Source organism: Panthera pardus, unplaced genomic scaffold, assembly GCF_024362965.1.
Source record: "Panthera pardus isolate Hobbes unplaced genomic scaffold, ASM2436296v1 HiC_scaffold_2, whole genome shotgun sequence".
Classification (NCBI taxonomy): Eukaryota; Metazoa; Chordata; class Mammalia; order Carnivora; family Felidae; genus Panthera; species Panthera pardus.
Genome location: NW_026526765.1, coordinates 114,552,558 through 114,570,356, shown reverse-complemented (window position 1 = coordinate 114,570,356; position 17,799 = coordinate 114,552,558). Strand labels below are relative to the sequence as shown.

The window sequence follows — 17,799 nt, the reverse complement described above, 5'->3', positions numbered from 1 at the left end:
GTGTCCGACTCTTGACTTTGGCTCAGGTGAGAAGTTCGAGTCTCACATAGGGCTCTATGCTGACAATATAAAGCCTGCTTGGCTCTCCCTGTTTCTCTGCCCCTTCCCGGAAGCTTGGGCTCTCGCTTGCTGACTCTCAAAACAAACAAACAAACAAACAAGCATTAAAATGAAAAAATGTTTAGAATTTTGCATTTAATATTTCTACTTGAAGAAATAAAAACTCCACAAATGACTAATTTACTAAATTTAACATACAAAAAACAAGAACAACTTGCCATTCAGATTTTAAAGTGAAGTTTGTTTCCAGGTATGTTTCCCTTCCAGGATCCCACTGACACATCATTTTCTTTCCTTCATTTACAATGCAACTCAAGTTTTTAGGTTTTTCTGGAGGCACTAATAGGGAAAAATCAGCAAATTTCAAAAAGCTTTTTGACCACAATTAACATACAATTTATATACTACCCAAGATATTTAAAACCTAAATTAGATGATAAATTAACAAACCTAAGCAAAAAGTATAGAAGACTGATGACTAAAAAACTAATCTTTTCTACTTGCACTCATACTTTTTAGATTAAATAATACATATTTTCTATAATAACTGTCATAACTCATATGTTTCAAATTAATTGTCTACACAAAATCAATTTTCATTTATAACTGGATATCAATATTAACTGATTTCTCCATGAAGTTTATTTTAATAATACTGCATATGTTATTAAAGGCATTTAAATGGAAACAAAAATAATTATATTTCTCTTCCTATTACTTTCCAAAACTCTGCTGGAGGAAAAGCAAATCCCAAAATTATGGTTTTGGGTATCCATAAATTTGATAATCCACTCTTGGGTCACACTAAGTTTATTTACTCTGACATAGGGTATTTCTTCACTTTCGCCAGTTAGTTGCTTTATATGTGCATCTTCTCAGCAATTAAGGGATACTGAAAGTTACTATGACTACATTCATAAACTTCAACAATGTTTTGTGGGTCTCATGTCAAAACATTTTTTTAGAAAACTGATGGATACCTGACTTGCATAAAAGAGAAAACTTATGTTACTCTTCAGGCTTTTTGTATATTATTAATGCAAATATAGTTCCGCTTCAAAACTTATTTTTTTAAATTAATTATGTCCAAAAGCCACCAAGCCAACAAACTGCCACATTTCATAAAATCCAACAGACATTACAAATGTAATTCAACAGTCATAACAAAGTCTGAAATAAGGCAAAAACAAACTTACAGCCTGAAATTATTCTGATTCCATAAACATTCTGATCAATCTGTCCAAATGTACGAATGTTGCAAGTGAGTTGAATATTTAATAAAGATATATCTCTAAATGTGACACTAGATGCTGTTCTGTTTATGATGGTATATTGTTCTTTAGGAACAGTAACATGGTTTGTTTTCCAGAAAATGTAATTAGCATTTACATGAAAATAATCCATGCATTTTTCCTTTAGCACACAAACTGCAGTGAAATTAGAACCAAGTTGTACAACTGGAGATTCAGGTTTGATATGACCACATGGCTCTAGAAGTTCACCTGAAAAGGAACAACAGAAAATATAAAAATGGACTGAATTATTCTGGTACAAAATGGTATTTTATATCAAAGCAGTCCCTCAATATTGAATAAATTATCTCTAAAGACAGGAAAAAAGGAATACACAGTAAAAAAAAAAAACAAAAAAAAACAAAAACATGGCCAGGATTCAATGCCTAAATTTGTAAAGAAATACACAAATTATAAGGCTAATGAAAAGAAAAATGTATGCAAGCTTCAGCCCTTTTGATAGTTATTCCAACTTTACTTTAGGAAACACAGACTGCCTGCAGCATGATTCAGACTTATTCCACCACCAATCCTGTTCCTTGATTCAGACCCAAGGTCTAAATTAAACCCTCCAGAAAAGAGGCAGTGGTAGGTTCTGCTCTCCAGTCCTGAATGGTGTTGGGCGGGTAGATGGGGGCAGGGAAGATAGTATGCATGTTCATTTAACAAAATTCAGACAACATAGTAAACAGCAAGGGAACAAAAAAACCATGGAGACTAGAACAAGATGACCAAATATATGTTTTAGCAGTAAGTATATGGGATAAAATCGCATATTAAAAAACAAAAAAATCAGACTGCATGAAAAAATAACTATACCACAACTATATGCTTTAACTATACTCAATTCCACGCGGATGACAACTAAATCCCTATCTCCAGCTCTAACTTCCTACTGTTTTCAATAGCTTGAAATACATATCCATGTGAGATTTCCTGTAAGTACTCTAAGGTGAACACATCTAAAGATATATGTACCACAGTTCCCTTTAAACTTATTATTTCTCTATCTCTGCTCAGAGCACCATGTGCATCCAGTGATCTAGGCCAGATAGCCTGCAGTCACTTTCAATGTCTCATAATTAGAGTCCTTCAACTTCCAACTTAACAACACTGCATTGAGTCTTGTTGGTTCCAGATTCTTTTTTTTTTTTTTTAATTTTTTTTTTTAACGTTTATTTATTTTTGAGACAGAGAGAGACACAGCATGAACAGGGGAGGGGCAGAGAGAGAGGGAGACACAGAATCGGAAGCAAGCTCCAGGCTCTGAGCCATCAGCCCAGAGCCCGACGCGGGACTCCAACTCACGGACCGCGAGATCGTGACCTGAGCTGAAGTCGGACGCTTAACCGACTGAGCCACCCAGGCGCCCATGGTTCCAGATTCTTAATATGTTTATCAACCACTTTCTTACCAGCCCTATTTTGTCTGCTGAAGCTCAGGCCATTACACCACGGCCTGACCTCCTTCCAGTTTATCCTGCATACTACTACCCGAGTTACTATTCAAAATGATCATGCTATTTCCCTATTTTAAATTATTTAATGGTTTCCTGCTACCATCAACATAAAATTCCCAACTACTTGGCATGATTCTAGCCTCACTGCCCAGAAATGTAAGGCAGCTTTCCCTAGAAAATCCCATTTGCCAATGGGTTCTTGGGTGGTTACCTATCCTAACTGAGCTTCAGTTTTTTTCACTTGGAAAATGAAGTTACTAATCCAGTGTTTCTGAGATTAAAAATTACTTATGTAAAACATCTATCTCAATGCCTGATATTCAACAGTCCACCAATAAATGGCAGCCTATCATCATTATTAATCTCCAGAGACCATCAAGTCACACTGATAGGGTCTGGAAGGTTCTCTCAAAGTCATCAGGAAGAATTAAAAACAGTTTTTTGCAGTCAAAACTGTACTCCAAAATGGAATCCTGGACTCTCATAAAGCCTATAATGCCCAGAGTAGGAATGTGTATTTCTTTGTTTCAAAACTCATAATGTGGGATGTTTACATGACCTTGCTATTATTTATTTATGTTTACAGTAAGTCCCAGTGCATTACTCTAAACTTCCAATTGTATGGAACTTCATCTTGTGGGGTACTAACAAGTTACTCTGATAGTGGGCCAGTCCTTACAAATCCCTAGACCTCACTTTATTCCTTGGTAAAATCACTCCTATTTTACTTTCTCTAAAGTAATTATAAGGAACAGTAAGTACACAATACACTTTACAGAACTACATGAGACACAACTACAGGCTCAGTATTAACACTTTTTAAACACACAAAATAAGAGAAATACCAAAAATGAACAAATGTTCCAAAGTGAAATACAGGTTCATTAAAATCATCCTATGCTAAATTAATACCATTTTTACAGGGCTACCAGGTTGAGATTAAATTGTTTAGAAAGAAAGCATTTTAATTTTTGAGCATCTGAGAAAGTGAGTTGGGGTAATTACATAGACAAGATGAAGAAATGTGGATTAGAATATACTATAACATGTAATATAGCATGAACATTACAAAACTGTTATTTGGTTGTTCCTGAGTTACAAAAACAGAAATTCCACTGGTTCAAACTAAATTGAATCTTAATTGGTTGATTACTCAAATATAAAAAACACTACAAAAAAGTCAGCGTGAGAAAGGTCTTGAGTTGAGCAGGCTCAAGTGCCTGCTCTTAGCCCTTGTGCCAGATTGTATTTTCCAAACATGGTCACACCTATATATTTATTCCATCCCATGTGCTCTTCTTACAATGTGACTGATACTCCTTCCACAAAGAAATGGGGTCAACTCCTGCCCTCAGATCTGTGTGGGTGCTAATGGCCCTCCGATCTGCCTCAGCTAATGGAGTGTACTATGTGACTTCCAAGGCTAGATCATTAAATGAATACAACTTTTGACTAGCTCTCTTTTTCTCTTTTAGAACATTTGTCCTTGGAACCCAGCCACATGTTGCTGGTGAGCCAAGGTCACATGGGGAGACTACATGCACTGTTCTGGCCAACAAGCCCAGCAAAGTCCTCAAACTACAGCCAGCATCAACACCAGACATATAAATGAATGTGCCTTCACATGATTCTAGTTCCTAATCTTAGAATACTCCAACTGAGGTCCCAGATATCATACAGCAAAGATGAACAGTCCAGCTATTTTATTCATGACACACAAACCGTGAGAAATAATAATGATTGCCATTTTAAGCCTAAAGTTTTAGAGTAATTTGTGAAACAGCAATAACGTGGTCCTGTTATTCTGAACATATTTATTGATAACTTGGCAGAAAACAGAGAGACATCCACACTTATCAAATTAGCAAAGGACAAGACTATGAAGGATTGACAACACTTTGGATCATAATGTTAGGATTAAAATTATATTGAAAAAATAGACCAGTAGGCTAAAACCAAGATAATGAACTATGCCAGAGAGGAAAATACCTCCCATTCAGGCTGATATGAAATAAATACAGGTAAGGGAGAAATGGCTTAAAAGTAATTCATGTGAAAATAACCTAAGAATTTTCACTGGCTAGTAGCTTAACATGAAACTACAGTCCATCTTAGCTGGAAAAAACTATGTTGATTGAATAAAAATGATGTTTAGATCAAAGTAAATTATAAAATTACTATACTCAGACCAAGTCCAGTTTTGGTACATTAAATTCACTTTTTTAAGTGTATTTTATTCGAACCTCAATAATAATTATATAATTACTATCCTTTTTATAATGTTTACTATGGGCCAGGCACCGTCCAGATGCCTTCTGTATAATAATTCATTTAATCTCCATAATAACCCTAGGAGTTAGGAACCATTATTATTCCCATCTCATAGATCAGGAAACTGAGGCACAGATTAAGCAACTGGCCAAAGTCCTACAGCTGGTAAGTGTGAGAGGTGGGATGGTCTAGTATTTTGAAGGTGCTATGGGCAACCAAGGGAAGAATGAGAAGTGTAATCAGCATGTACAGGGTTAGAAGCCAAGGCTGTAAAAAATAATTAGGATAACCGCGTAAGTTCAATTTGGGGAAGAGAGGCCTCAAGAGACACATAAACAAAGTCCTTCAATATGTGAAGAGTTGAACAGTGGGAAGAGAAAGTGGGAGTACTCTAGAACTAGGGTTAACGGGAAAACATTTCAAGGAGAAAAATTTGGGCTTCAGAATAAGGAAAGATTTCTCAAATAGCAACAATTTTCAAAATAAGCTTTATGTCACTTAAAGTGTTCAAAAAGAGCTGCATTCCTAGATTTAGAAAGGGGATGATTTATAGCAGTGCTTCTCAAACTATCTGTGGTGAAAAGATCAGTATGGCTTTTTCTTCCCCCCAGTCTTTCACAATCTTTGCTCTGTACCATTTTTGATGAGACAAGTCCAGGGATCACATGCTTGGGTATCATGGCTATGTCAAATTGTTAAGAACTTCTAACATTTATTCTTAATTTCTGTACTTAAGTGGACCAGTAACAACAACCAGTTCTCAGATGGGCATCACGTTGTGGTCTAGTTTGAGCAGTACTGCTCCAAGTGACCTCTTTATTCTGGTATCACAATAATACTCCTGCTCAGTGATACCTTTGGCCACTAAATGTAACAGACTTTCCCCTATGTATTAATTGAAAAAAAAAAAAACAAAACCAAAACCCAACAAAACAATATATTTTTTCCCCTCCCCACCTTAAAGTTATTGCCAGTATACAGAAACAGCATTTAGGATTACTGGGTGACTGTTTCAACTCAAATTATAATTTACCAGGAGTATTTTTACATTTCAAAATCATTTTTAACAGCATTATTCTCTCAATAATGATCCTAGAAAAAAAATAAAAATAATTATATAATTATGAAACATAAGATTAATTATAAAATTATATAAAAATATATAAACCTAATTTGTGATGCTGGGAGGAAGGGTATTTCATGAATCTTACCTACAGATTCAGTGGTGAAGAAAATAAACAACGCTTGCACTATCCAAGTTTTCAATGTCAACATCTTGCATTAGATATTTCTGTAAAAGACATACAATGGTATTATCTTTAATATTTTTTCTCTTACAACACATAATAACACAACTTCTGAAGCTCTTGCTTCCACTGTATAATCATCTTCTAAACGGTGATAAAATTTTATGAGGATGCAGAAAACAAATTTAAGTCTTCAAAACATTTTTCTTTATTCCCATTGGAGTTATGGCTAATAAAATAGTGATGGAGAACACCTTATACTTTAAGAGCAATTAAAAAAGCAATCCTGTTTCTTTTGATGTGTAGACTTGTACTATTAGTAAACACTATGTGAGACAATACTTCAGAGAGACAAATTTCTTCATGGCAAAACCCACCAAAACCAACCTCAAAAGCTATTCGCCAAAATGGAAAAAAAAAAAGTTTGTAATTCATACCATGACCAAAAATACCCCTGATATATGAAGAATGCCTACAAATCACTAAAAAATTCCAACACCTAGAAGAAAAACAAGCAAGATGAGCTGAACAGACAATTTATAGAAAAGGAAATACAAGTAATTTAAACATATGAAATGATACTCTCAACTTCACTCATAATGAGAGATGCAAATTAAAACTACCCCAGACAGGAATACAAGATAAAAGAGACACGCTGGAAAACAATTTGGCAGTTCTTTACCAAGTTAAAAGCACATAATAACACTGGGCATTTCCACTCCTAAGAATGTATCCAAGAGAACTAAAAATACATGTCAACATGAAGACTTTTACTCAAATGTTCATAGCAGCTTTAGTCATAATAGTCCCAAACTAAAAAAAATGTCTATCAACTGGTGAATGGATACACAAATACCCAAACAATCATATATCCATACAATAGCATACCACTCACCAATACAAGGGAATGAACTAGTGATACATGCAATAGCATGAATGAATCTCAAAACATGTGGAACGAAGGAAGCCAGACACAACAGGCTATGTACTGTATAATTCCATTTACAGGATATTCAACAAATGGCAAAATTAAGGTGACAGAAGGCAGATAAAGGGCTAACTGGAGCTGAAGTGTGGAAGGGGAATAAATGTAAAGAGGCACAAAGGAACTTTCTGGGGTGATGGGAATGTTCTATGACCTGAGTGTGGTGGTGACAAGACTACACATTTAATATTCAAATATTCAATAGTCAAAATTCACTGAATTGTGTTAAGAATAGTGAAAGCTCTAAGATTTTACCCTACTTGCAAGCTAACAAGTTAGCCTGCCAGTTCTATGGATACTGGCAGAAGACCTGAAACTCCTGTTGTCAGAGACAAAGGACCTGATTACTCACACCAGGAGCAGCATTTTCAGATTATCAGCATTTTCTTGCGCCAGTTGCCTGAGCCCCAATTCCGACACAGCATTGTGAAGAGAGTCAGGTAACACCTGTACACACAGTGGGTTATGTTACAGGAGAGAAGACTGAGCTTAAAAACCCAGATCTTTTAAAACGTCAGTAAGCATGCTTGCCTTTTACTCTGGAGGAAAACATTACCCCTATTTTTCAAGGTTGTAAGCAAACCTTCAAGAGACCTATGAGGAATTGTATCCTAACAAACTGTACAGTAAAAATTGATAAATTTTATTCTTTATAAATTAAAACTCAATTAAAAAAACCCAGCAAAATCTACTTGGACAAGGTGTATACCCAAAAGACATCAGTGCCTCACTCCTCTAAAAGACATGTACAGGAATGTTCATACAAGTTTTAATCATAAATAGTGAAAAGTAGAAGCCCAAAACCAGAGAAATGGCGGAACAGAAAAATTCAAGTAACTAAATCACAGCAATGAAAAAGAATTACAGGTACTCAAAACAAAATGACTGAATCTCACATACAATAGAGAAGAAAGCAATTAGACACAAAAAGTATACATGATTCCCTTTATACAAAGCTCAAAATCGGGCAAATGTAATATGTGGTGATAGAGATCAGAATAGGAGTTATCTTTTTTGGGGGGTGGAGAGCAATCTGGGATGCTGGACATGTTCTATACTTTGGACTATGGTTATGGTCTGTGGACTTCATTGCATGTAAGTTGCACAGTAAAAATAGTAAAAAAATAAAACAAGAACTACCCAACATCATTTCTAGTTTCGGTCAAAAAATAAAAACTAAAAAATTATCAACAGTGTTACGACTGTTGAGACATTGAGACTATGAGACTATGACATAAAGCCGTCTCATTCACTGCACATTACAGTATAAAATGGCATAACCTTCCCAATAAACTGTACACTTAAATCTGTGAATTTTATTATTTGTAAAGTAGAACTCAGTTATAAACCAAGAAAAGAACCTACACACAAAAGGCATATGCTCAGTTTTGCATTATCCATCAAAATTAAAACACCTATGTTTGAATCTAATGATTATATTTCTAGAATTTTATACTACAGATATGAGCAAAATGACACATGTAGAAGATTATCAACTACAGCATAGTAAAAGGCTGAAGCAACCTAAATGTTCGTGAATCGGGGAGCAGTTAAATTATAGCACATCCAAATAGAGCATACATGTACCTACAAAAATGAGAAAGCTCTAGATCCACAGGTATGTAATGATATCTAAAATACTGTTAATGTAGGGGTGCCTGGGTGGCTCAGTCAGTTGAGCACCCGACTTCCGCTCAGGTCATGATCTCGCAGTCTGTGGGTTCGAGCCCCGCGTTGGGCTCTGTGCTGACAGCTCAGAGCCTGGAGCCTGCTTGGGATTCTGTGTCTCCCTCTCTCTCTGTCCCTCCCCTGCTCATGCTCTGTCTGTCAAAAATAAACATTAAAAAAATTTTTTAAATACTGTTAACGTAGAGAACAGTGTATTTTTGTTATTTGTGGGAAGAAACCACAAAAAGGTAAAACACACAACCATTTCCTTATATATGCACAAAACACCTCTAGAAGGATAAAAATTCAAATACTGGCTGCCACAAGGTAAGACACCTAGGTAGGAGGGAGACTCTCTACCATATGTTAGTTGCACCTTCTATGTGACTTTAGTACTTAATCAAAAAAACTAAATTAAAAAATTTTTTTATGTTTATTTTTGAGAGAGAGGGAGAGACAGAGCGTGAGCAGGGGAGGGGCAGAGAGAGAGGGAGACACAGACTCCCAAGCAGGCTCCAGGCTCTGAGCTGTCAGCACAGAGCCTGATGCGGGGCTCTAACTCACAAACCGCAAGATTGTGACCTGAGCCAAAGTTGGACGCTCAGCTGACTGAGCCACCCAGGCGCCCCCAAAAACCTAAATTTAAATTAAAAAATTCTTGATGCATAAACTCTCCCAAATAACACTATCAACTTCTTGGTGAGGGCTTCACAGTACTATATTTGGAACAAAGTATTCTTTTATTAAATAGTAATACTAACTTGATTTTATGCACTCCCTTACCATGTAACAGTCACTCCATAAACGATATGTTCATGAACTATTTAGATTCTCCCAAGGTAAAGGTATAAAAAAAGTTAAGGTGCAGGAACCATTTTCCTCCACCTGTTGTATCTCTTATTTGCCAACTTTAAATAGTCCCATATGAAAAAACTCCACATCACTCAAGTGTTCATCAAAACAAAATAAAATATCAAGGCATGTTAGGAGAGCGATATGTGGTCATGCCATCCTGACCACCCCCACCAAGTACCTTGTTCACACTGTGCAGAGGATTCTCTATGGTTCCTGGAAACTGGCAATCTTTCTACTTTTGCACTATATTCTTACAACAAAACTCCAAAAGAAGAGGTTCCATGAAGGTATTTATAGTTACCACAAAGCAATTAGATTTATCTAAGCGGGGCCACAAAACACATTAAGTAAAGGAAAACAGGCAAAGTTAGGTTTCACATTTTTTAGTTAGAAAACAATGTTTCCTAATTTTTAAAGGATTGTCATTGAGATGTGATGAAGATACATGCATTACGGAACTTAATTTCATAATTCAAACCTAAGAGATGGAAACACAGTAGCACTAGCTAAAATATTAAATGCAATACCGCCAACTTAATTTTGGGGCTTATCTTGTTTTATTTTATTTTATTTATTTATTTTTTTCAACGTTTTTTATTTATTTTTGGGACAGAGAGAGACAGAGCATGAACGGGGGAGGGGCAGAGAGAGAGGGAGACACAGAATCGGAAACAGGCTCCAGGCTCCGAGCCATCAGCCCAGAGCCTGACGCGGGGCTCGAACTCACGGACCGCGAGATCGTGACCTGGCTGAAGTCGGATGCTTAACCGACTGCGCCACCCAGGCGCCCCTTATCTTGTTTTAAAATGGACAGAATTGACAGTATCCTGCTTATTGTTCCTGTCCTTTCAGTTTGTTGACAAGACATATTCAATTTACATTTCTATTATTAGCATTATCCTCCTTCATCTCTTGCAGAATTTTCCACACATATATTATAACCACATTGCAAACGATGATTTTCCTTGATATTTGCATGTTATTTTAGAAGATTTTATGAAGCTAAAACATAACTACTAACCACAGATACAGGGAATGTATATTCCAAGCAATGAGTGGTTCTTCTGCAGTGGCAATTCCTCAACTGTGGTGGTTCAACACAGTAATGTGTTGAAAGGTGCTATAAGATGCATCACAAGTAATTCACAACTATTAAAGTAATAAAGTTAATAAATGATGTAAAAAATAAAATAAATTCAACACTGTCTCTATAGTTGATTGTTCTTATTCATTTTGATTCCCATGGATTTTCTCAAGTGGGAGAATGCATGGGAATTATAATGGATAAATATTTAATAGCTTTGCCCTTTATAAATTATTTTTGTTATTTGTGGATTGTGATTTTTGAGTCTCTTGTTCATTTCACTTTGAACCAAGGACAGAATAAAGAAGCATGAATAATATGTATAGATTTAGATTTCATGAGAGGAAGAATGTCAATATAAACTTAGTTACTACAGTAACATTACTACTATAATTGCAGAATAGATGAACTACAGTTGCCAAATAGAAGGCAAAGTAATGTTTGTTGAGTAAGTTGGGCAGGGATGAAGATGGGAAAAATTTCAGTATGGTATCATGTATACATAGTACAGTGTTACTCTGAAAAATCTGCAAAAAATCCATCAAACTTATGTTATATTAGCTAATTATTATTTTATTTATTTTTTAAAGTTTATTTTTGAGAGAAAGAGAAAGAGAGCACGTGCAAGCAAACAGGGGACGGGAAGCAGACTCCAGGCTCTGAGCTGTCAGCACAGAGCCCAATGAGGGGCTCAAACTCACAAACCATGAGATCATGACCTGAGCAGAAGTCGGAAGCTTAACTGACTGAAACACCTAGGCACCCCTAACTAATAATTATTTTAAAAATTATCTGGCTCTGCTCTATTCCATTAGTACTAATTACTAATTCCTTTTTTTAAAATTTTTTATTTTATTTTATTTATTTATTTTTTTATGAAATTTATTGTCAAATTGGTTTCCATAACTAATTACTAATTCATAACTAACATTTTTATACTACTGTTTTACATTATAACAAGTGCTTTTATGTAAATTATTTCACTTGACTCTCCTAATATCCTAGAGAAGCAGGTAGGTAGGGCAGGGGTTACTATTTTTTTATGAGTTTATATTTTTAGAACAGGTTTAGATTTAAAACAAAATTGAGAGGAAGGTACAAAGAATTCCCACATACCCTTGGCCCCCACACAGGCACAGCCTCTCTCATTATCAACGTCACTCACCAGAATGGTGCATTCTACCAAAGTTGAACCTACATGACACACTATAAGCAACTTAAGTCTATAGTTTACCTTAGTGTTCACTCATGATATTGAATTCAATGGGTTTCAAATGGCAAGGATTAACTACTGGAACTCCACAAAAGAAAAACGAGACAGGCTAAGTTACTTACCCAAATCACAAAATTAGGAAGTGAAGTAGGGATGTGAAACTAAGTCTTCTGCCTCCAAAAGTCATGTTCTTTTCATTGATTCTCACTATAAAGAGAGGAAAGCCTTATAGAGAAAGCTGGCTTTGATAATATTTATTATATGCTTACTTCTTAAATCCTTGCCTGGTATAAGGCTTTCTGAAAGTATTCCATTGTAGATACCTTCTGACTTTCAGTATAAAACAATCCCATAAACACCTGTATAACAATATTTAAACATCCCTTTTTTTTTTTTTTTTCACGTTTATTCATTTTTGAGAGACAGAGACAGAGTGTGAGTAGGGGAGGGGCAGAGAGAGGGAGACAGAATCCTAAGCAGGCTTCAGGCTCTGAGCTGTCAGCACAGAGCCCGACGGTGGGCTCGAACTCACAAACTGCAAAATCATGACCTGAGCCAAAGTCGGACACTTAACCAACTGGGCCACTCAGGCTCCCCCATCCTACTGTTTTAATACATACTTGGAAACATTATCAGCCCCTCTGTGCCTAGTCCAAACTTCCCTGATTTTCATGTAATGTCACAGAAACCTGAAAGGGACATTTTGTTGAATTTGACAAAAGCAGTTAAAACAAATCTTTAACAGAATCATACCTTTTAACCTTTCACTAACAGTTAAGACTACTAACTCTTCAACTGCCAAACTATTTTATGCACACAAATAAAAACTCAGTTTAAAATTCAAAGCTAGGTTAAATCTGGTGTAAAAGTAATGGCAGTTCTTCTTTGAAATGTAAAAGATAACTTCAAACTTAGGAAAGGAGTTGAATCTTCCATTATTGTTTCACAAATATTAACACTTTGATATAATTTAATAATATATAAGAAACTGAATTTATAACAATGATACATTAAAATATAAAGGAAATAATTATTTTTAAATTTTCAAGTGAACAGCAGTTGAAAATGTCATGTACAAGTCCTCTATAATCCCCAGAGAACTACTGTCAACAATTTGATGGAAACTCTTGCAAAATTTTTACTTGTATATTCTAAAATTATACTGTATAAATACACTTTATTTCACAAAAATGTTCTATAACTTGCTTTTTTCCCTTACTAAAGTCAATACATAAAGATTATTACATTTGCTCAAATTCACCATCTCATACAGGTTTTCCCTGGCCACCCAGTATTGCTTATCCTCCTTTCCTGTTGTTTTTTTTTTTTTTTTTCCTCAATGGCACTTAATACTTTTTAAAACAGCTTGGCAAATATTTCTTATAAAGAACCAAATAATAATTATTTTAGGTTTTGTGTGTGTTAAGGTCTTTGTTGCAACTAGTTAACTCTGTTGTAGATAATATGTAAACAAATGGGCACACTATATGTTATCTAACTTGGATTTAAATTAAAAAAACAAGGGATGGCTGAATTCTAATAAAACCTTATTTAATAAAATAGGATGCATGTTAGATTAGGTCTGCGGACCATAGTATGCCAACACTTCAGAAAGTGTGCCAAAATAGTATTTAATTTACTTATTTTGTTTATTGGCTGTTATGGGTTGAATTGTGTTTTCCTCCTGAACGACATGTTGATCTCCTAACCCCCAGTATCTCATAATATGACCCTATTTAGAAATAGGGCTGTGGCAGATATAATTAGTTAAGATATCATAATGGAGTGGCCCTTAATACTGGTTGCTTGTCATTATGAGATAAAACACACAAACACAATGCCATGTGACAACACAGGCAGGGATTGGCTACCACCAGAAGCTACGAAGAGGGAAGAGGCAAAGATTTTATCGAGAGTTTCAGAAGGACTTCTGGCCTCCAGAACCGTAAGAGAATAAACTTCTCTTACTAGAATAACTTAATAGAATAAACTTTTACTGTTTTTTAAGTCATCCAGTTTGTGCCACTTTGTTACAGCAGCCCTGGGAAACTGATACACTGTGCACCTAAAATAGAAAGCAAGCAAATTAGGCAAGAAATTCTGTGTGTTTTGTTCTCAACTATGCTCCTAGCAACAAGAATCATACCTAGCATGGTAAGTACCTCAATACATTTGTTGGATGGATAAACTGACTTCCTTGTTGTAAGCTGGTACATGATATATTAGTGGAAAAAATATACTATAATATAACCAGTCCCAAGTCTGGTGGGACAAAGCTTTCATTTCTCTTTGGAAAATAGCTAGTTTAATAGCTAGGTCATATATATGGTAGGTATATATTTATTCATATTCTTCTTTGGTGATGTGTCCAAATATTTTGCTCATTTTTAAATTGCATTTGTTGTTTTTTCATTACTATGTTTACAAAGTTTTAAAAATATATTCTAGGGGTGCCTTGGTGGCTCAGTCGGTTAAGCATCTGACTTCAGCTCAGGTCACGATCTCACAGTTCACGGGATCAAGCCCAGCGTCGGGCTGTGTGTTGACAGCTCAGAGCCTGGAGCCTACTTCAGATTCTGTGTCTCCGGCTCTCTGCCCCTCCCCCACTCACACTCTCTCTTTCAAAAATAAACATTACCAAAAAAACCCCATCTATATATATGTATATATATATAGATGCCTGGGTGGCTCAGTCAGTTAAGTGTCTGACTTTGGCTAGGTCATGATCTCACAGTTCATGGGTTTGAGCACCACGTTGGGCTCTGTGCTGACAGCTCAGAGCCTGGAGTCTGCTTCGGATTCTGTCTCCCTCCCTCTGCCCCCACCTCTGCTCAAGTTCTGTCTCTCAAAAATAAATAAAAGGTAAAAAAATTAAAATATATATATTCTACATATAAAGTCTTTATTAGAAAATTCTTTTAAGTATATTCTCCCAATCTGTGGCTTATCTTTCCATTCTATTAATTCTTTTTAAAGAGCAGAAATATTCATTCTAATGAAGTCCAATTTATGAATTAGTGTTTTTGGTATCTAAGCACTAAGAAATCTTTGCCTACCTCAAAGTCCCAAAGGTTTTTTCCTATGTTTTCTAGCTAAAAGTTTTATAGTTTTAGGTTTTATATTTAGGTCTATCAACTATTTCAAAATAATTTCTATATATGGTATAAAGTAGGTATTCAAGTTATTTTCTTTACATATGAATAGCCAATTGTTTCCGAACTGTATGTAGAAAAACTATCCTTTCTCAAGTGAATTACCTTTATACTTTCATCAAAAATCAACTGTCAATATATGTGTGAGTCTGTTTTGGTAATCTTTATTCCATGGCTGGGTAAACATTTTATGTAAAGGGCCAGAGAGAATAAATGTTTTAGGGTTTGTAGATCACAAGATATCTGCTGGAACTACCCAATCTGTTGTTGTGGCACAAAAGCAGCCATAGGTAATACATAAACAAATGGGTGTGGCTGTATTCTAATAATACTTTATTAAAAAAAGGAGGCAGCCTAGATTTCCCCTGTGAGCGCTAATTATCCAATTCCTGCTCTATTCTGTGGCATGATGTATTTGCTTATCTTTATACAACTATTCCAGTCTTGATGACCGTAGCTTTAAGTCTTGATATCAGTGTTCTGGGTGTACTTAAAAAGCAATGCTTTTGCTGGATGGAGTGTTATATAAACGTCAATCTCATTGACAGTATTATTCAAATCTTCTATATCTTTAGTAATTTTCTACTTCCTCTATCAATTATTGAAAAGGGGGTACTGATATCCCCAAAAAGAACTCTGACTTTATTTCTTCCTGCAGTTCTTTCAGATTTTGTCCTATATATTTTGAAGCCACATTATTAGGCACATAAATATAAGGTCTTCCTGATGAATTGACTCTTCCATCATTGTGCAATGATGTTCTTTACCAATGGTAATATTCTTTGCTCTGAAATCTACCTTGACATTATAGACAATCTAACCTTCTCTTCATTAGTGTTATGGTATATCTTTCCCCATTCTTTTATATTTAACCTATTTGTTTCTTCATATTTAAAGAGCACTGTTTGTCTTTTGTTGCATTTTATTTGTTTTGGTAACCAGGATACAGTTGTATCTAATCTGACAACCTCTGCTTTTATTGGGTATCTAGGCCACTTACATTTAATATCATTATTGAAACAGTTGGGCTGAAAGCTATCATCTTTGTATTTGTTTTTTACTTATTTAACCTCTTGTTTCCCTTTTCTTCTTTTACTGTCATGTGTTCACTTAATTACTTTTTTTTTTATCATTTCCATTTTGTCTTCCTTGTTAGCTTATAAGCTATTAAGTCTTTGTTTTGTTATCTTAGTGGTTACTTTAAGGTTTATAGTACACACAGTATAGTATAGACAACTTATTAGTCTACAAGTGATGTTATAGCACCTCATGCACAGTAAAGTATAAAACAGCATACATCCATTTCTCTCCTCTTGATCTTTATACTATTTTTGCCATACAACTTACTTTTGTATATTTTATAAACTTCACATGTAGTTTACAAATATTATAAACCATGCTGTCACTATTTTTTAAAATAATTATTGTAAGAGAAGACTAAATAATATAAAAATCTTGTACATTTATCCATATCACTACCATTTCCAGAGTTTTTCATCCTTTGTCTGGGTCCACATTTCATCTGATACTTTCATTCTGCCTGAAAGACTAAAAAAAAAAAAAAAATATCTATCTATCTATCTATCTATCTATCTATATATATGGCAGCAGACCCCCACTTGTAGTGGGTCTTGTAGTGTGAGTCTGCTTGTAGTCACACTTGTAGTGTGGGTCTCCTGGTGATTAAGTCTTTATATATCTAAAAAGCATTGCATTATTATTTTTCATAGGTATTTTCACTGGGTATAGATTCTGAATTGATAGTTTTTTCTTTCAGTACTTAAAAATGTAGCTATTAACTTCTTGCATGCACTGTTTCTAATGAGAAATCTACTATCATCCTTGTCTTTCTTCTTTTGGATGAGAAGTCTCTTATTTTCCTCTGGATGAATCTAAGTTTTTTGTAACTAGTTTATCACTAACTTTGAGCAACTGGACTACAACATACCTTGGTATAGTTTTCATCATGTTTCTTATGCTTAGAGTTGGCTAAGCTTATTAGATCTGCTGGTTTATAGTTTTCATCAAATCTAGAAAAATTGTGGCCATTACTTCTTTGAATATATTTATCTCTGACCCTCCTGCTCCTATCCTTAAGGATTCTAACGTTTTTTATTTATTATTGAGAGACAGAGAGAGACGGCATGAGCATGGGAGGGACAGAGAGAGGAAGGAGACACAGAATCTGAAGCAGGCTCCAGGCTCTAAGCTGTCAGCACAGAGCCTGACACAGGGATGGAACCCACAAAACACTAGATCATTACCTGAGCTGAAGTTGTACGCCCAACCAATCAAGCCACCCAGGCGCCCCCATCCTTAAGGATTCTAATAACATGTATTATCAGGATGCTTGAAGTAGTCCCACAGCTCAGTGATGTGAGCTGTAAGTCCATTTTTTTCTTTCTTTCTAGGTTTTATAATTTCTACCGCTATGTCTTTAAGTTTACTAATTTCTTCCTCTGCAATGTCCAGTCTGCCATTAATCCTAACTTATGTATTTTCCATCTTACACA

General features: G+C 35.2%; 1 protein-coding gene across 5 annotated transcripts in view; it reads right to left on the bottom strand.

Moving 5' to 3' along the window:
- The window catches only part of IL6ST (interleukin 6 cytokine family signal transducer), a 55,602-nt gene that overhangs the window by 28,936 nt on the left and 8,867 nt on the right, over nucleotides 1–17,799 (bottom strand). Inside the window, exons 2-6 of one of the 5 annotated variants that reach the window (XM_019414276.2) lie at nucleotides 12,257–12,341; nucleotides 7,667–7,761; nucleotides 6,294–6,373; nucleotides 1,257–1,562; nucleotides 279–399 (exon numbers count right to left, since the gene is read on the bottom strand). In XM_019414276.2, the coding sequence (XP_019269821.1) occupies nucleotides 279–399; nucleotides 1,257–1,562; nucleotides 6,294–6,357 (491 nt within the window). In that variant the 5' untranslated portion in view covers nucleotides 6,358–6,373; nucleotides 7,667–7,761; nucleotides 12,257–12,341. Of the gene's footprint in view, nucleotides 1–278; nucleotides 400–1,256; nucleotides 1,563–6,293; nucleotides 6,374–7,666; nucleotides 7,762–8,901; nucleotides 9,117–12,256; nucleotides 12,342–17,799 lie in introns of those variants that run through there. The other 4 variants (XM_019414278.2, XM_019414279.2, XM_019414277.2 and 1 more) reach the window with 4 other exon arrangements.